Below are 21559 nucleotides of genomic sequence, written 5' to 3'. Positions count from 1 at the left end.
TGTGATGTACAATAATTTTACTAAAGGATGCCCTCTCTGTTGATTACTGTATAGTTTTTTTCAATTCACAGCTCCTCCAATTGTAAAGACCAAGACAAAACAACGAAGGAGGAACATTCAAACTAGAAGTCAGTTTCAAAGCTGTCAGTACACAACCACTACATGGTACACCACAACAAAAGGTACCGGAATACCACCCAAAAAGTCAATCACATCAAAGCACAAGGTCTTTTGACAATGACTTACTACATAAAATTCAGTGTTATAAATGATACAATATAAAAATCTACAAAAATGAACAGAATACAAACATGTTGTATGATAGTAATATATAAGTAAGCTATCAACTTGCATGAACATAAAATTTAAAAAGTTTTATTCTACAGTTTCTACCTGCAATGAGGATACAACTAAGACAGAAACCTTTAGAGACAGACATAGCAGGAATAATATCATGCCCAACCCTGTATACAATTTTTATTTCCTCAACCAAGAAAACTTCCTTTCAGTTCTATATCGCTAGTCAAAATGTATCAAGCATATGTACTCCAATGAAAATTAAGGATGATACTTCTAACATTTTTGAATTAAAAAAACAAAAAGGGCAGCAGCATTACAGGAACAGGGGATGCTATAGCTGTAACAGCTTTCTATAGTTACAACTCTAGATAAACACAGTTAAAGCAGTGCCTGTTTGTCACCCTCCCAGAGGGTGGTGCTTTGCTTGTCCTGACTGGAGAGAGGGGAGGTATGCTACTGGCATCTAGTGAGGAGAGGCCAGTTATGGTGCTCAACAACCTACAAAACAGGAAAGCCTTCCATAACAAACAATTACTTCACCCAAAGTGTCATTAGTGCTTCTGTTGAGAAACCCTAAGTAAGGTTTCTCTAAACATAGAGCCATCAACATATAAAGCACAGGTTTGCAAAAATAAAAATTAGTAGCAGTTAAACGCAAATTAAAAATTTTATCCATATAATTTTCAGTATCAAGTTGTGGAGAATATTAACATTTGATAAAATATTTTATTTATTTATTTATTTTGAGAGAGTCTCACTCTGTCACCCAGGCTGGAGTGCAATGGCATGAATCTCGCCTCACTGAAACCTCTGCCTGCCTCAGCCTCCCAAGTGGCTGGGATTACAGGCGCACACCACCACGCCCAGCTTATTTTTGTATTTTTAGTAGAGACGGGGTTTCGCCACATTGGCCGGGCTGGTCTCAAACTCTTGACCTCAGATGATCCACCCGTCTCGGCCTCCCAAAGTGCTGGGATTACAGGCAAGAGCCACCGTGCCTGGCCTTTGTTAAAATATTTTAGTGCTTTACAAACACTTAATATATTGCAAAAAAACAAAAACAAAAACCTCATTGAAACCTACTTTATCTCTTTACATGTAAAAATCTTCTGAATCCTTCCCCCTCTGCCATCCCCTAAAGTTCTTTTATTGGTAGTCAAGAACAAGCTTTAAGCCATACTCTACACAAACACCAATACACTGAAACACAAGGCAACACTCTGCCAGTATGTTTTGGATAGACTAAGTTAAATACTTGAATGGCTTATTCACTTTATTACTAAGTTGACCAATTTTTTAAAAAAGCAACAACACAGCTAAGGTTCTTCCTCAAACATTACCTAAACTAAAAAAAAGTGTGATACATGACTACATTTCAACACAAGCACAGACACAATGACTCCTCATTTGCCTATCTAGGAATTTAACTGAAGGCAGTAATCAGAGAAGTGGGCAGATATGAAATCATAATCTTGTTTACAGCAGGAAAAGGCTGAAAACCTCCCAAGTATTCATTGATAGGGGATTATTTGTCAATGAAGGTATACCTATGCAATCAATATAACAAATGCAGAATTATAAACAGACATAAAAACATATTCCTGACACATTACTGAATAAAAGAACAGGTAAAAAACAGCAACACAGAATCCCATTTTTCAAATACATACATATGTAATTTGTATACACATTTATATGCATACAGAAAAAAAAGTATATATTCCAAAATGTTCTGGAGTCATGGAATTTAAAAACTTTACCTATTTACGAATATGGCCTACTTTTGAAATCATGAAGAAAAACAAGTTAAAAAGTTATTTTTATACTTATCTATCACTCATCACTCATTTTCTTTTTTCTTTTTTGGAGACAGAGTCTTGCTCTGTCGCCCAGGCTGGAGTACAGTGGTGCAATCTCAGGTCACAGCAACCTCCACCTCCTGGGTTCAAGCGATTATCCTGCCTCAGCCTTCCGAGTGGCTGGGATTACAGGCATGCGCCACCACACCTAGCTAACTTTTGTATTTTAGTAGAGACGGGGTTTCACCATGTTGGCCAGGATGGGCTCGATCTCTTGACTTTGTGATCCGCCTGCCTCGGCCTCCCAAAGTGCTGGGATTACAGGTGTGAGCCATCGCACCCAGCCATCTGTCACTCATTTTCTGTGCATCCCCTCCCCTGCAATTTGCTCAAAAAACCCACAAGCTGGGTGCAACTTGTTTATGTCTAGAGGAAAACCTCGGTCTCATTTTTAATTGTTTGACAAAAGTCAGTTAATTAAGATGTAAGAAGAAATGGGACTAGAATCTAATTCTTCCATCTCAAAATTCAATGTTCTTTAATATGCCAACTTCAGTACTTTATACCATTAAAAAAACTATATACAATTTCACTGATTTAAAAATTTAACACTTAATCCTGCAGATGTATGTTACTGTTTCGTCTTAAATATTTTCTCCCATCAAAAATTCAATAATCCCTTCTAAGACCAAACACAACCCCAACTTTTTGGTTTGAGTTACAGGAGCAGGATTGAAACACTGAAGTCTAAGAATTCCCAGAAAACATCATCTTGAAATTCTTCTCAAAATTGCAAAAGGAACCCAAGAAGTCTATGTGACAGTTAATTTTTTTTTTTTTTTTGAGACAGAGTCTGACTCTGTTGCCAGGCTAGAGTGCAGTGGCAAGATCATAGCCAAACGCCAGGGCTCAAGTCATCTTCTTGCCTCAGCCTCCCAAGTGGCTGGGATTACAGCTGCGTGGTTACTTTTTAATTCTGTGGACACTGGGTCTTGCCATGTTGCACAGGCCGGTCTCAAACTCTTGGCCTCAAGCCATCCTCCTGCCTCGGCCTCCCAAAGGGCTGGGATTGCAGCAGGCATGAGCCACGGCACTGGGAGTAAATTTTATTCAAGTTAAGGGAAGCCAGTGGAAATAGAATACCTTTAATAAAGCTTCAAATTTGGAGAATGAATTACAAAATAAATGTATGTTATACAAAATTGTCCCACCAGCACAAAATTTGGCCTCAGAAGAACACTGAAGTATGCCCACGGTTTGATTTATAGATGAAGAGCACCTTGGAACAAAAAGGTGTAAGTTTTCTAGTAGACATTTTAAAATTGTGTGGAAATTCAAACTAGAGATATTACATAGATCTGTGATCATGGTGAAATTAGTTTCTAAATACAAGGATAAACAAGTTACTCACTGGTAACATAAAAAAACAAGTAGCTATTCTGGTGTCACTGTGTGTAGCTATGATTCAATTATTAGACTAAAAGCCGGTGAGATTTGTGTCCAGTTTAATAGGACACAACTTAAGGGCAGGCAGGGAGGGTGGGAGAGGAAGCTCCTGTCTGGGGGGATCAGGGGAGACCAATCCAAAACAAAATTTTACTGTTTGCAATTCAACTCCATTATAGCCATAATGTGTAGTGGGAAACACATACCTGTACTACTCGACCGTGTATCTTTTCCCTTTTCAGGGACCAAAATGGTGGAGGGTATAATAAATCCAACATAAAAGAATCTCCATATGTTTCTATTTATTTTAATTTACATATGTAGATGGCAATGGATACAGATTTGAAAAAATAAATACGAATAAGTCAAACATACATTTCAAAGAAAAAAAATTAATACTTACTTCCACTGGCAAACCCACTAGTGGCTGTTGCTTGCATCACCTCTCTTCTGTAATCCCTATCTTTTGGGAAGCTGTTGACTGCCATCTTGTTTGCTTCTTTTTGTCTCTGTTCTCTAAAAATAAAAAAAAAGATAAACATATAAAAATTACATTAAGGGCATGAGTTTCCATAATAAACAGCTCTGGCCAAATGCCTAACAAATGGTATATAAACAACAAAAGGAGTGAACATGGTCATAATTTAACTGGTGTGTGAGATGGAACGTAACAAACAGAACACTAACGTGTCTCACTAACGGCAGAATTATACCAATTATTATACCACTAACGCCATAACCAAAGCTCAGCAATTTTAATTCTACATGTGAAAGAAACATTATGGCCTTATTAAACTATTAAAATTTCCATCAAAATTAAAGATGCATAAACGTAGGTATTTTATTAACTATACTGACTATTCAAAAGTCCTTTGTGGACAGCTGCCTATCTATCCTAGATTTTTTTTTTTTTTTTTTTTTGGAGATAGCATCTTGCTCTGTTGCTCAGGCTAGAGTGCAGTGGCATCATGATGGCTCACTGCAGCTTTGGCCTCTTAGGCTCAAGCCATCCTCCCACCTCAGCCTCTTAGTAGCTAGGACTACAAGTGCATGCTACCACTCACAGCTAACTTTTTGTAGAGGCAGGGTCTCACTATGTTGCCAGGGCTGGCCTCAAACTCCTAGGCTCAAGTGATCCTCCCCCGTCTTGGCCTCTCAAAGTTCTGGGATTACAGGCATGAGCCACTGCACCCAGCCAGGTTTTTTGTTTTTAAAAGTAAAGACAAACTATGGAAAACATGAAGGGGCAACCAACCACTGCAACTAAAAAGTGTAGATGGGCAGCACTATAAAAAAGCTAAATTAGAATGTTTAATGCTGTAAGAAGTTAACCAGTAGAACCAAGCTAGAGAAATAATGTTTAATTAGATTAAAAGCTAATTACCTTTCAAGCCACTCTTTTGGTTTTTCCCATTGTGAAACTTCTGTTCGACAATTGTAGTAGTACTTTTTCCCAGAAGAGCTAATATGCTCAGACCAGTCATCTGCAGAATCATAAGGCTTAAAAATATATTTTTTACAATTAGAAAATGTTAATACTATTTAATCACATGAAATATCAAGAACATCAAAGCACACATACAGGAAAACACTTATGAGATAAAGGTACTCTGAACTAGAATGCAATTATCTGTGTAAGTATTTATAAGACCTTAGTTTATGAAAATCTTCAAAGACAATAGAACTTTATAAAATATCAAAATTAAGCAGAATAAAAATTAGATTGTTAGGCACAGAAAGAAAACTGTGAAATTAACATCACCTTGATTTTAGAAAGCATGAAAAAATCTCCCACCACAATTTTAATTGTTGAAATCCAGTAACATGGGGGTGGGGAATGCACTCTCGACTAGATGATGGCATGAAATCATCAGTTCTAAATTCTAAGGCACAATAGTAATTATATATGGTATAAAAGAGAACAATCTTGCCTGTATTAACTGTTACTCAGTGAGAAAAGGAACCAAAATATGTAAACATAAACAGAAAGCTAATTAAAAGCTATAAGTTTGTTTCACCTTCAAAATCGACAAGATGGATCAAGTACACATAAACCAGAATCTTGTTCTCATGTAATATACAGGATTAGCAGTATCACTCTTTTTCCCATAACTAAAAATGGTCTTTCAAAAATTCTCAGGTACAGTCTCTTCCAGGTAGTTTTATAGACAATGTAACATAATGAAATTAGAAAGATCTGAAAGGTCTAGTTTCCACGAAACGAATCTCACAAAGATTAGTTAAGTATCTAATTGCCCCCAGGAAATCTGGTAGAATCTCAACTATCCTGGTTGAATTCCTTATTTTTTCAAAGGAGCTTACTGAAATAACATTGATTATATTTTGTCAAATAGCTAGAAAAGAGGATTTTGAGTGTTCCCAACACAAATAAATGTTTGAGATGATAGATATGCAAATTACTCATTTGAACATTATAATACACTGTATGTATCGAAACATCACTATGTACCCCATAAATATGTAGAATTGTCAATTTAGAAAAATTAAAAAATATTTAAAAAGATTAAACCACTTTAAAAAAATTAAATAATGTACTATACTATCATAGCCTATCCTTCCGGGTTCACTGTATCGTGCCACAGTTTTCAAGCTTGAGGAAATGAAGTCTTATTCACTGCCTTACCCTTGGCCCAGCTTTAATTTTAACAACTTGGAAACAAGCTGAGAGAACTTATGAGTTGTCTATAGGTCACAAAACTAATTAGTGGTTTATCAAAGGACAAAAACTCTGGTTTCCAAATGCCTATTATTTCCACCAAATTAACACCAATTCTGGAAATTCCCCTAATAATTCTGAAGGCAGCTGGAAAAAGATCACAGACTCTGCCATGTATTTATATGCTCAGGTTTACATCCCAAAATAATGAGGGTGGCAAAGCAGCCCTGTGCCCTCACACCTCAAAAAGCAGTGGAGAGTTAATTTTCAATCCCACTAGCTTCCAGAAGCCTACAATCAAGCTTTAGGAGCCCAATCACAAAGGGCCAAATTCAGAAAGTTCTTCCCTACCACCTACTCCTCCCTATACATAAATTATTATGCAACTGATCCCTTCTACGGATGTTATCTGGAAGGCTTGGTTTGCTTGCCAAGTGGTTATGTGGAATTACTGAACTGAAGAGGTAGAATGAGATTTGAGACTAGTGGACAGAGGACACCAGAGGTCAGTATGGTCTAGGCCAGTGCTCTTCCAAGTGATGGTTTGCCAACTTATCCTGGAGGAAATAAGGAGTTTGCATTTGAATATATAAACATACTGTTTCTTTCACAGAAGTTGTGCTTTAAGGAAAAAAAAAAGTCAGCTGAACTAAACATTCTATTTAAGTGATTAACATTCTGGCACAACCTCCAGGACAGAAAGTTCACAAACCCGAGCACCGGTCTACCACACTACATTGATTTTGCCTATCAAATTCTAGATTAGTCCAAGCTGATGCCTTACACTTAACAAAATTCCAGGGTAGAGCATACAATCACATACCAATAACTTTATTTTCTCCACCCCACTGCCATCCTCAAGGGGTTAAGGAAAAAGAAACTCTTCAAATTATGGAATAATTTTTACAATGCCGATGTGCAATAGCAGGTGTCAAATTTCTTAACTTTACAAAAAGAGTAACTAATATTGAGAACTTAAACGAAAGGCCTGCAAACATTTAAAGTTTTCTAGATTTGGCCTGGGATGGTTGCCAACATATGCTCTAAAGCAGCTCTCCAAGTGTTATCCAGGAAACCTTGGGGAACCCCAACAGCCTTTCACAAGACCAGAACTATTTTCATAATAATACTAACATGATTATTTTTTTCTTCCTCATTTTACCACAAGCATACAGTGAAGTTTACCCAGAGGCTCAACAAAACACTGGATGTATCATAACAGATTGAATGCAGAAGCAGATATGAAATTATGAAATTCTAAGTGTCTTTTTCTATTAAGTCAAACATTACCAAGATGTTCAATGTCTATTTTTTTAAAAATTACTTTTCATAAAGATGTTACATATGTTACCATATAATGGGTTTACAATTGATATTTTAAATGAAATGAATAGTTAATTTCCCAGTTTTAATTTTTAATATGGTAGATATTGATGAGACTCAAACTTTTTCTTTCCTTTCCGTTCTTCCCCGAGATGAGGTCTTGTTATACTGCCCAGGCTGGTTTCCAACTCCTGGGCTCAAGCGAGCCTCCCTCCTCAGTCTCCTGAGTAGCCAGGACTACAGGGGGGAAGCACCTCGCCTGGCTCAAGACTCAAAAGCTCCAAAGTATGCAGATGACACTTAGTTGATAACAAGATGAGCTGGAATATGAATGCAAACTCATACAGGATTGAACTTAAGCACATCCCAGCAAATCAAAATTGGCACAGAATATTTAGAAGGGAAAATCTCAATTACAGTGTCTTTAAATAAAAATAAGCAACATTTTTTCCCTAATTCAGAGCCCCCTTTGAAAAATCAAATATGCACGACTAATCTAAAATAATCTACAAGTCGTACCATGATTTTTTTATTTTACCTTTTATTATTATTTTTTTTGAAACAGGGTCTTGCTGTCGGCCAGGCTGGAGGTGCAGTGGCGCAACCATAGCTCAACGCAGCAGCCTCAACCTTCTGGGCTCAAGCAATCCTTTGCTTCAGCCTTCCAAGTAGTTGGGACCACAGGAACACACCACCACGCTTAGCTATTTATTTTTTTTATTTTTATTTTTTTGTAGAGACAGGCGCTTACTATGTTGCCCAGGCTGGTTTTAAACTCCAAGCCTCAAGTGATCCTCCTGCCTTGGCATTCCAAAGTGCTGGAATTATAGTTGTGAGCCACTGCGCCCAACATTCCCATGACTTTTTTGTGAAGGAGGCATTCACCAAGCTTTTCCTAATCTTTACCATAAGCCAGGCTCTGCAGTAAACACCCCACAATAAATGTTTATCAGAGGACTTAGCAGGGAAGTACATTAAATGTTAACGCCTTAATCTAATACTGAAAATAAAAGATAATTTCAACTTGGTTTTTAATAGTTAACTTGATTTTAAAAAATCACCCACATACCCAAATATCTGTGTAGATAACTCTAAAGCCAACTTTTCAGGTAAGATTAAATTTACAGTTCATAAGGGCTGTTTGTGTCATTCCCACTAGGTACATTATAATGCAAAAGACCACTACTTATGCACCTACAGGTGAAATCTAGAGAAACCAGAACGCGGATTCCAGAAACACAAAACATTTTATCTATTCTAGTAATGGTCTTCAACTTTCACTCACATAATTAAGTTCCCTGACACCCTTATGATTTGAATCATTCAAGCTTATCTACGCCCATTATTTATTCTTTCTGACTTCACTGGGTTAAACCCACTGCTGTAAAATCCTAATAATCAAAGTTTGTCTTCCCTGAATGAGGTGTTTGTTTTGTTTGCATTTGTGTTTCACAAAATAAAAAAAAAACAATGCCCACAAGGGCTGCTGCTGTCCTAAGAGTAGACAAATAGCAAATCTAAACTGTCAATGACAAGTGGAACTTTAGGTTAGTGTTACTTTGTAAAGTAATAGACTGTTTTCCAGGAAAACAGGCAGATTCATTCTAAAATCCTGAATATACATCTCACTGAAAATGATTTGCTCCCCCTTCTCCCCACTTGGCCTCATCCTCCCTTCCCTACTTGGAAAAAAAAAAAAGAAAGGAAAAAGAAAATGACCCATCACAAATAGTTTGACGATAGCACGCGTGAAGGCTTAGCGAGCTGTTTTCTCAGTCCCAGTCCCACCCTTTGATAGTCCGCTCTGTGATGCTAGAGCTGGGACAGTGCAAATTACTCTCTATTTAGCCAGATGGCTTCCTTCCTCTTAGAAGCATTAGACGAATGAAAGGCAGGAGAAAGGAGCAGCCACAGTTGTTACCAGCTCTCGGCGACCATCCCACCACTAGAACTAGCTTCACCATACCCTCAGAGATATTACTACCAGCTCTGTGGGGCTCCTCCTCTATGCTACTGGGTTCTAAAACCCCAAATTCATCCGGTTGTTCAATAGCCTTGAGTGTTGATTACTGTGTTACCTCAGGGTTCCTTTGTTTTTTTTCAGTATCTGCTTAAACAATCCCATATATTAAATTCTGTGTTAAAACAATTAACATGATTTTCTTTTCTTTTTTGAGACAGTCTTGCTCTGTCACCCAGGCTGGAATGCAATGGGGTGATCTTGGCTCACTGCAACCTCCGCCTCCCAGGTTCAAGTAATTCTCCTGCCTCAGTCTCCCAAGTAGCTGGGATTACAGGTGCTTGCCACCATGCCAGGATAACTTTTGTATCTTTAGTAGAGATGGGGTTTCACCATCTTGGCCTCAAGTGATCCACCCGCCTTGGCCTCCCAAGTGCTAGGATTACAGGAGCGAGCCACCGTGCCTGGCCAATAGTATAATTTTCTAAATGGACACTAATACTATCTATTTTTATCCAAATATTATCCTAATGTCTCAATTTTCTATGGAAATGTACTATCCACACTGCTTCAACAAGAAACAAAAATAAAATCTGAAGGTCTTTCAAAGTCAATTAAGACATGATGATCACTCAAATACTCAAAGCAAAATCAGTTGGACTCAACCTACACCTTTGTCAGCCTTCTCATTGTTCGTTCTTTCCTATATTTTCCACACTGCTACCCGAGATAATTTTTTAAATTGCAAATATGATGTTATTTTACTGATTATATCCTTCAATACCTCTCCACTGCCTTATATATGTATAATTAATATTCCTTGGCATGACATAGAGCTTCTTATGATATGCCTCCCACTTACCTCTGTAACTTTAGCTCCTGACATTTTTCCACACTGTCAAAATTCTGGCAGTTCTCTAACCGTGCTACACTATTTTACACTTCTACATCGTTGCAAGCTCTATTCCTTTGCATGCTATGAAGTCCAGAGCTCTTTTACTGCCTAAGTTTTAGTCAGCCTGTTGGGAAGCATTAGTTATACTTTACTATCTTCCTCACCCAAGCTGGGAGTCCTGTGTTGAGCACCCTCCAAAGCAACTTTAACAGGCACTATTTGTTTACTTTTCTGTCTCTACCACAGGTCCCAGAATTCCTTTAAGATGGGCCATATTCCATATATATGCAGCTTAGCATATGCCTGGTGAATTAAAACCTTATTAATTTTGCTGAATTAAAAATTTCATTTAAACCTATGACTTAAAATTCAAAATAAATAACTTATTTCATTAAACTAAACTTCTGAAAATATTTAAAATCCCTCACTGGGTTTCACACCCTTGTGGACAGGTAACTGTATATCCCTAGTGTCTGGGAGAGTGTGTAAGATACAGTAGATAATAAATGTATCCTATAAGGAGTTTATACACTATGGAAAGAAAGTAAGCTTAACTTAGACCACTTTAAAGAAGTTTCAGCCTGAAGTTCTTTTTATCTCAGATATCACAACGGAAAAACATTGCTTTGTACAGGAATCCTAATTAAGTAATACCAAAGATACTATCTTCTGACAACTCTTCAGTTCCATTAATAAGCTTGGCTCATTGGTTTAAAATAGGATAATAATAATATCAAATAAACACATTAAGACTGTGATTGAAACATTTAAAAAAAAAAGACATTAGATTTTACAAGACTTGCCATGGGTTGTATTTTTTTTTTTTTTTTGCAATAAATTCCAAAGAAACAATATTGGACATGTTTATAATACTTACTGCATCTGAAGTTTTGCTTGGGTTATTGCTTGGATTAGAAGAATGTGAATTTGAACTATGAACAGCACTGTGGTTGTGTGAATTTTCTTGTGGAGAGTAACTGGTCCCTTAAAAAAATAAAGAACAAAGTGAATTACAAGTAAACTGTATTTCATGTTTAATCTAAACTGTTTTCTATCATACTAGATATTATTGTATATCTCTAAACGAACATCTTACATAAGCATTAGGAATATATACACAGTCATACTTTTTACAGTATATAAAGTATCTGTGAACCTACTAAAGATGTGGCTTTAAAATATTATACATAGTTGTCATCCTGATATGTCCTGGAACAGCAGCATATAACAGAACCTTTTTGAGAGAAACAAAACCTTATCTTTATCATTTGTAGCAACTTCTGGGTTTTCTTAAAGTTTTACTGGACAAAAATAGAAGTACAATGTGCACAGAAAAAAGGCACAAGAACTCAAATGATACAGAACTAAAAGTCACTGTTATCAGTATGTTTTTGCAACTGTATTTCAATTTCTTAACAGTTTCCCCTATTTGCCTTTTAATAGTCTTGACGATTTTTCAAATAAAACAGCATCAACTTTTTTCAAGAAGTTAAAGAGTCTTAGGGAAGGTGCTCACTTACAAGATGATAAAGATGACATCAAGAGTCTTTTCCTAACAGGTCCAACTCTATCTAAAAATTGCTTAAGAGTAACTCAAGTTTTATGAAAATCTGTATATGTCAGTGACCACAGAAAAAAGTTTCTCTTGCTTTAAGAAAAAGCAGGGTATAAAAATCCAGACTTGCAAAAACACTTTGATGAATGACACAAAAAGGTTCACCACAGAAGTCTAATGTTAGTATTTCAATATCATTCCTTAATTCTAGATTTTTCAGCAACAAAGTAACATAATCCAACTGGTATTTTTTTTAGTAAGTGATCTAGGAGTGGCATGGAGGCTACACTATTATGAACAAAAACTAGAAGTGCAAAGAGCAATTTAAATGCTCCAGTGGTCCAGGAATTATCAGTTAGAACCAGGGTGGATAAAAGTAGAAATGAGTTAGGAATATTATTTCAATCAATAGAAACAACTAAATGGTAAGAGGAAAGGTGAACTGAGACAGATGATGACTATAAGGTTTTAGATATCCAAATGAAAATGGTCAGATTAATACAGAACTAGGAATTCAGAAGAAAAGGTGTAAGTAGATGTGGATTTGGAAGTCTTTTCTATTAGAAGTCAAAGGTAGGAGAGGGGACTAACTGCTTTGCATGTAAGCAGCAGGCACTAAAAAAGTTCATGGATGAAGTAAGAGTATGACAGGAAAAAAGGCAATGGCCAAGATTTACCCTCAGATAAGGGTCTGCTTATAATGGAAACTACATGCAGATTCAAAGACCCAAGAAAGCTAGTGATGTCACAAAAGATCAAAGAGAATTACCTAAGTACAATGGTTACTTAAGAACAACGTAGGTGGTATGATAGAGGATATTTCCTAAGAAGTCTGATGGGTTCTTCTACTTATTTTGATTTCATCTTGCTGTACAGTATTCTATTTATATAGATAGAATACCCTAAACCCCCTTTTAAATAACAGGAAGCAAGAAATAAATCCTCAATAAATGCTCTATGAATGAACTCAATCAAGAAGAAATCAGTCAAAAATAAGCTGAACACTTTGGGAGGCCGAGGCGGGTGGATCACCCGAGGTCCAGGAGTTCGAGACCAGCCTGACCAACATGGTAAAACCCCATCTCTACTAAAAATACAAAAGTTAGCTGGACGTGGTGGTGTGTGCCTGTAGTCCCAGCTACTCGGGAGGCTGAGGCAGGAGCATCACTTGAACCTGGGAGGTGAGGTTGCAGTGAGCTGAGAATTGTGCCACTGCACTCCCGCCTGGGCAACAGAGCAAGACTCTGTCTCAAAAAACAAACAAACAAACAAAAAGGCTGAGTATACAGGAAAAGTTAACAGAAGCCCAGAGACTGCTATCTTTAGAAAGGCTTTCTGGCACAGCTGGCCCTTGACAGACATGTGGGAATCTAGACTTCCAGAGGGATCTCACAACCCTAACTGATAAAGAGGTGAAAGAGGTGCTCACTGAGGCCAGGCACAGTGGCTTGCACTAGTCCCGACTACTGAGGAGGTAGAGGCAGGGGAATCCCTTGAGTCCAGGAGTTCAAGACCAGGCTGGGTGATATAATGAGAACCCGTCTTAAAAAAAAAAAAAAAAAAAAAAAAGAATCGCTCATTGTACCTAAGCTGTTTGGGTATATAATATGGTTTGTACTGAACACCTGCTTTCCTACTGGAGTCTGAAATTTTGGTACATGCAAGGCAAAGAGTACCTATATAACTCACCAAATCCAGTAAAAGCCGTGCACACTAAATCTCTAGTGAGCTTCCCTGGTAGACAACATTCCACAAGTGTGTCACAATTTGTTGCTGGAGGAATTAAGTGCATCCTGTATGACTCTCTTAGGCAAGAATTCTTAGAAGCTTACACCTGGATTCCTTCAGATTTTGCCCCATGTGCCTTTTCTCTTTGCACCTGTCCACTGTAGTAAGTCACAGTCATGATAATGACTATATTGAGTCCTGAGAGTCTTAGAGAATCACCAAACCTCACAAATGGTTTTAGGATCCCAAAATGCTTAGTAACAAAGGAAAATTAATACTTCAAGTTTTAAAGAAAAACATGAGATCTATGCTGAAATTTCTACTTTTCAGATATAACTCCAAAGATTTTTTAAAAATCAGATTTACAACTGAATATAAGAAGTAGAACTAGTAATATGGACTACTAGAATATATATGCACTACTCGCAAAGTGGGATTTCCATGAAAATTTCCTTAAGTTTGTCGACAGTAATGGAAAAAAAGCTAATCTTACTGACTGAAATAAATCCCAGAGTAATCCATTAAAAAGCCTGGGTTAGATACCCCAGACATTTATTTGCACACATTCTTGAACAGTATGTTCTATGCTTAAATCTATGAAATGAAAGTGCCACATTAAAAGTTTGCTGAAAGACGTGACAGGTATTCTACAAACATAAGGTATATTACAAATGAGGTCTATTGACCTCTCATGAGGTTAAGATCCAGGAATTCACTCCGCTTTAGTGACTATTCCTGAAGTCAATGAAAACTCAAATACTGACAAGCATTCCAATTAATTATACCTCTAAAGAAATGGTATGCCTTCCACCAGCCTGACGGAAGTTACCAACTAACTTTTAGGTCTAGTGTATGTGTTTTCAGAAGGCACAGCATAATAATCAAGTCATAAGCATCAAGGCACACCAGCCTGACTTCTCTAAAAGAGGAAACGGAATCAGTTGTTGATGCGGAAATTATTTTCAAAGACAAGAGCTTTTTGGATAGGGACCAGATTCCACATTCTATGGAGATTTACTTAAGACTGCTTACCAAAAACAAAACTTAAAATGGGTGAGGAGTAAGATAAAGATATTTTTGTGAAAGACTAAGAATAAACTAACATTCTTAAACAGATTTCAAATTCACATAAGAGGTTTTATACAAAGCATGGCAGGCGATACATCTTTACATTCCAACTAGAAGGATGCCCTTAGGACCTAAAGGTAGTGCAGATTTGCCCCTGAATAAAATGACAATAATAAGGTAAACAAAGTTAAATGTCTCAGAATAAAAGCTTCAGCTTATATTACCTTACATACTTTCTTTGGTATTTCCGTGTATCTCTTTCCAAACTGAAGTAATACACAAGTAGAAGAACAAACTGATTGTGCACATCCTCCCCAAGGCTGGGGTAATGGTGGTTATGATTTTCTAGAGCCATACCGAAAAGAAGTGCTACAACACAAAATTCCTTTTAAATCTCCTATCTTAAAATATCACATGAATTTTTATATGCGACCCCACAAGTTTTAGATTTCTTTTATTATAATACAGAATCTAAGGCTAAGAGAAAGAATATAGTAAGACTTCTGAACCTATCCAGTAAGAGCAGAATCCACGCATAAAACTTGAACTCAGAATTTCAATCTCAAATCTAGTGAGTATTCAAGCACACAAAGGAAGATAATATATACATGCTGGTGAGAGACAGTGCATAAAGGGTAATTTTTACTGTATAAACAGCATTGTCTCCATTGCTTCACTGGGTCACACATTGGGTCACACACTGATCCAAAAAAGCAACGGAGGCAATGCCATTTATACAGTCAAGTACCTTTATGCACTGTGTATATTACCAAGGAAAAGCTCGCTATTTAACAACAACAACAAAAAAATTCATCTACCCAAGAAATACTGTATCAGTGAGTAAGTGGGATAAAAATGTTTTTAAATGTTCTACATTTAAACCAACCTCAAGAAATTAAAGTTAGGACTGATAAAGTTAAGTCTTAAAGGAGTCTAAGAAAAGGATGCTATTGGGAATGACTTGGTTTAGGGAGAAGAGCAGGACAGATATAGGGGCTCTATACTTAAGCTTGCAACTTGAAGAACTTAAATGGTGAGCAAAATTCTCCCTTCCAGTGCTTAGCCAGGGCAAATTATAAAATGGAGATGTAACAACATGACTGGATGCTAGTTTCAGACCACCGTCCAAGGGTCGGTACAAGAGAATGACATTTTCCCTGACAAAATCTTCAGTATTTTTGACAGAATAATCCCTATTTGGCATCTTCTGAAACTTCAGAAGCTAAAATTAAAGGGTGAGAAGGACACAACCTATAGTTTCAAAGAGTGAGGGCCTAGGAAAATAATCAGAAAATGGTCCAAAAAAATTCATTAAAACATACCTGACTCAGCGAGAAATGGACATTAAGCAATTACAATGCCCTTCCATTTACAAAAGGGAACCAGGATATTAGAAGCAGGGAAAGCAGAGGGAGGACATACAACTCTATATGATTAAATGGCAGTGGGAAAGGCAACCAGCTTTCAAAAAGGTGGAACAACAGTTTTCAGTCTACTCAGGAGCAAAATATTATGGCATTTATGTCCTTATTCAGACCCTGACAACCGCCAGAACTTATTACCAGATCCACAGACTTAGAAGTCTTAGTGTCTTTATTCTCTTTAAGACACTAAGGAAGGAACAGGTATATCTGTATACTAAATGAAATAATTCAAAGACATCTACCATCTCATATTGCTTTCAGACAAAAGCAAAAACAGGACTGAATAAAGCTCAGTAGTGGATCTGAATCTTTAGTATATTAAAAATTGTAGATCTCGAAGTTGTCTCTCTCAGAGATTCTAATTCACAGTAATTTTTAAATTTTTTTGTTTTGTTTTGAGACAGGATCTCTCAGTTACCCAAGCTGGAATGCAGTGGCACGATCTTGACTCACTGCAACCTCTGCCTCCTGGGCTCAAGAGATCCTTGTGCCTCAGCCTCCCAAGTAGCTGGCACTACAGATGTACGCTACCATGTCCCACTAATTTTTGTATTTTTAGTAGAGACGTTCACTTTGTTGGCCAGGCTATTTTCGAACTCTTGTCCTCAAGTGATCCATCCACCTGCCTTGGTCTCCCAAAGTGCTGGGACTGAAGGCATGAGCCACCATGCCTGGCTTAATACCTGAATTTTTAATAGGCATTCCCAGGATGGTTCTAGTATAGTTAGCACCCAGGCCACACATTGGGAAACATAGGTTTACGAAGTCAAATGGTAGAGGACACTCAACGAATCTCCCCTGAAAAGATGGCAATATGCTAAAAATAAACTGATGATCATACCCTCTTCACTTACAGAGATGATTATACTCTACAGGTCTCTTCCTAAGTCTTTTCCAGTACCTTCCCAAGGATCTTCTTCCTCTGTTACTCTGAATGCTGTACTACCTTCCAGTGTCCTTGGCCTTTCATCACTCCTAACCAGCGGCCACAGCATTTAAAAGAGTTTCACCAAGAAAGCCACATATCTGTACTATACGGTACTGCTATAACATGATAAATGTTCTCCTTGAAAAGACTGAATTCTGCAAAACTGCATATTAAAAAGTCTTATGGGAAAAATAGGAACAAAGCCGTTCAAAATTATGCAACTTTATTATCAGAGTACTAATAAAAACTTGAATAGCACAGACATGCAGCTCAGCATGGAAATCAATTACTTTCAAGAGATAATAATGCAAAAAAAAAACCACTAGGATAAAAATGCAGCTATTTAGGGGTAAGAACATGGAAATGGAAGTAACTTCTGAGCATTATCCTTCACTAAAAAAATTTGTACACACGAACCAATACAACTTTAGTTTATAATAATATCATTCTGCAATTTACCAACTGTATATCAAGAAACTTGGTGGTTAAAAGCGAAACTTATAGCTAACCAGGTTTTGTCTCTTGCGGGAGGGAAAAATGGATCACAACAAGTATCAACAATTTGACAGCTGGCTGTACAGTTACTCCCTCTACATTTGTGCTATTCAATGACAGTCACTGGCCACACATAGCTACTAAGCACTTGAAACACGGCTAGTAGGAATTGGGATTTTCTGTATGTGTAAAATAGATACTAGATTCTAAGACTTAGGTAAAAAAACAAATGCAAAATATCACATTAATATTTTTATATTGATTACATGAAGTATTTTAGCTGTATCTGGTTAAATAATAAATATAATTGAAATTCCAGATGTTGGCTACTAAAAAACTTAAAACTGCATATGAGACTCACTGGACAGCACTGCTCTCCATGAAGGTGAGCTGATATTTAGTGAAAGGGGGCCAGGGATGCCTACTGGGCATTATACATGTCTCCCAAAGAACTGTCTAACATCTGAAAACAAGCTGCTTATAATTAACTGAGTCTAGAACCAAAATCTGCTTAGCACAGCATGCTAAATTTTCCAGGAATATAGCTGCTATGCAAATTGTACTGTATAAAACTTAATTCTTTTTTACACATGAACCAATACAACTTTAGTTTATAATAAGGTCATTTTTTGGAACTTTTATCAAAATGTTCACTACTTGGAAAAATCTCACCACTGACAATAATGCTATATATATAATACATCTGCCTTATATCTGTCACAAACAAATGACATTAAGTAGATTCCTTTGTTAACAGGTTCAAACATTGAAGTGGCAGAGATAAACGCTAGATGAAACACTCAACAAATTTCATTGTTTAAAAAACAGTACTGCCGTATCTTATCTTAAATATATATATATGGCTACATATTTTTAGCACAGTGCTACAAAGAGTTTGTGAAAATTACACATATTATTTCTATCTGCAGGCAGTATATGTTATTATGTATATATTACTATGGCGATTTTATACCATACAGTCATGTGCTGCTTAAAGACAAGGATACGTTCTGAGCAATATGTTGTCAAGCAATTTTGTTGTGCAAACATCCTAAGAGTGTACTAACGCAAACCTAGATGGTATAGTCTACTACACACCTTGGCTATGTGGTATAACCTATTGCTCCTAGGCTATAAATCTATACAGCCTGTAACTGTACTGAAGACTGTAGGCAACTATAATACAATGTTAGTATTTGTGTATCTAAGCATATCTAAACATAGAAAAGGTACAGTAAAAATACATTATGAGATCACCTTCACATACACAGTCCTTCATTTTTGGAAACATTATGCGACAGGAGAGTTTTAAAATGGGAGGCGGCATGTGCAAAACAATGAAACTGAGTTGTGTTTGAAAAGACACTATCAGAAAGTGAAAAGACAACACATAGAACGTTGCTAATCATACATCTGGTAAGACTTTTACCTAATTCTACCAGTAAGAACTCCGCAGCTCAATAAAAATAATCTGATTAAAAATGAGTAAAAAATCTGAACAAACATTTCCTCAAAGATGACATACAAATTGCCAAAGCGCATATCAAAGATGAACAATGGCATTAGCCATTGGGGAAATGCAAACCAAACCTGCAGGGAAATAACACTTCACACCCACTAGAACAGCTATAGTCAAAAAGACAGGCAAAAACAAGTGTTGGTGAGGATGCAGAGAAACTGGAACCCTCTTATACACACTGCTAATGTGAAAGTAAAATACTGCATCTGCTTTGGCAAACAGTCTGGTAGTTCCTGAAAATGTTAAGCATAGTTATCTGTAGCCATAAAAAAGAACAAAAGCACATCATATATACAAACAAAACATTGGGTACTCGGGGACATAAAGATGGCAACAACAGAAACTGGGGACTACTAGAAGGGGAGGAAAGGAGGAGATAAGGGTTGAAAAACTAACTGTTGGGTACTATGCTCAGTACCTGGGTGATGGGATCATTTGTACCCCAAACCTCAGCATCACTCAATATACCCAAGTAACAAATCTGCAAATGTACCCAACTAAATCTTACACAAACAAAAACTTAAAAACAGGATATCCTCTATTAGTTGAAGATATATACAAAATACTAATAATAAACAAGTGCTATAATCCTGGGTTAAATAGAACATCAACATTTACCAAATAATAAGCTCTAGGTACCATTAATGTAACTTTTTCTTTGATTCATTCATTCATTGATTCATTCAAACGTCTACCTGTGTACCTAAAATGTACTGGCACTATACTGGCAAACAAGAATAAAGCAGTGAAAAAGAGATGGAAAAAACCACCAACCAACCAATCAGTTATATGAGCCAGCAATCCCATGCCTAGGTACATATTCAGAAGAAATGAAAACATATGCCCAAACACTTGTACATGAATATTCATAATGCATTATTCCTGGCCGGGCACAGTGGCTCACACCTGTAATCCTAGCACTTTGGGAGGCTGAGGCAAGCGGACTGCCTGAGCTCAGGAGTTTGAGACCAGCTTGGGCAACATGGTGAAACCCCGTCTCTATTAAAAATACAAAAAATTAGCTGGGTGCGGTGCTGTGTGCCTGTAGTCCCAGCTACTGAGGAGGCTGACACAGGAGAATCGCCAGAACCCGGGAGGCAGAGGCTGCAGTGAGCTGAGATTGCACCACTGCAGTCCAGCCTGGGCAACAGAGTGAGACACTGTCTCAAAAACAGCAACAGGCCATGCGCACTGGCTCACTCCCGTAAGCTCAGCACTTTGGGCAGCCAAGGCAGGCGGACTGCCTGAGGTCAGGAGTTTGAGACCAGCCTGGCCAACATGGGGAAACCCCGCCTCTACTAAAAATACAAGAATAAGCCAGGTGTGGTGACGCATGCCTGTAATCCCAGCTACTCGGGAGGCAGAGGCAGGAGAATCACTGGAACCTGGGAGGCGGAGGTGGTAGTGAGCCGAGATCACGTCACTGTACACAGAGCAAGACTGTCAAAAAAACAAAAAACAAAATACAAAAACAAAACAAAAAAAACACATAATGCATTATTCTTAAAGTCAAAAAATAAAAACCAAATGTTTACCAATTGACAAGAAAATGTGGCATAATCATGCAACAGAATATCATTTAGCAACAAAAAGAAATGAGTACTAATACATGCTACAACATAAATGAATCTCAAAAATATGCTAAGTGAAATACCCCAGTCACAAAAGATCATATATGGTATGAGCCCATTTATTCAAAACATTAAGAATAGACAAACCTGTCGAGACAGAAAATGCAGTAATAGTTTCTTAGAGCTGAGGGTGAGGGGGGTGTTGGGGGATGACAGTTAAAGGGTTTGTAAGTGATATAAATATTCTAAAGTTGATTTAGAACATTGGTGACTACTAACTGTGAATATATTAAAAATCAGTGAACTATACACTTCAAATGGCTGAATGGTATGGTATGTGAATTACACATAAATAAAACTTACGCCCCCACCAAAAAAAGCAATCTACTATACATGTGACTTTAATTTGTCTAGCTTAGACACAGTCCTTAATTCTTCAGTTCTCAACACCTAATCCCATGGGATGCTTTGAATAGAAAGTGGTGCACGACTATGAATCTGGAATAAGCTGTACTGACATTCTCTTATGGCTTAAATGTACCTTATAGGCTCTGAGAATTACTGGAGTAAAATTTTAACCTAGGAAGCGAAAGCCTAAGTACTGATATGTAAAACAATATGGGTGAGCCTTGCAAACACTAAGTGAAAGAAGCCAGTCACAAAAGACCATATACTGTGTAATCAGTTTATATGACATACCTAGAAAACAAAAATCTAGAGAGACAGAAAGTAGATCAGTAATTGGGGAGTTGGGCTTTGAGAAGAAAAAATGAAAGTGACTGCTAATGGGTATACAGTAATTTTGAGGGGGGAGATGACAATTGGTATGTGAATTTCATCTCAATTTTTAAAAATAATCAGGAATTCCAGA

The 21559-nt window shown here is 37.2% G+C and overlaps 1 protein-coding gene across 21 annotated transcripts in view; it reads right to left on the bottom strand.

The window, feature by feature from the left end:
• WAC (WW domain containing adaptor with coiled-coil) overlaps window positions 1-21559 on the bottom strand; it is a 90008-nt gene that overhangs the window by 27755 nt on the left and 40694 nt on the right. For all 21 annotated transcript variants that reach the window (XM_016962843.4, XM_063780573.1, XM_063780575.1 and 18 more), the window contains 3 exons: window positions 11278-11384; window positions 4930-5045; window positions 3949-4061 (listed from right to left, as the gene is read on the bottom strand). In XM_016962843.4, the coding sequence (XP_016818332.1) occupies window positions 3949-4061; window positions 4930-5045; window positions 11278-11384 (336 nt within the window). The remainder of the gene's footprint in view (window positions 1-3948; window positions 4062-4929; window positions 5046-11277; window positions 11385-21559) is intronic.

Source organism: Pan troglodytes, chromosome 8 (genome assembly GCF_028858775.2).
Source record: "Pan troglodytes isolate AG18354 chromosome 8, NHGRI_mPanTro3-v2.0_pri, whole genome shotgun sequence".
Taxonomy (NCBI): domain Eukaryota; kingdom Metazoa; phylum Chordata; class Mammalia; order Primates; family Hominidae; genus Pan; species Pan troglodytes.
Note: the sequence above shows the minus strand (reverse complement) of the source record. Positions and strands in the feature narration are given on the sequence as shown.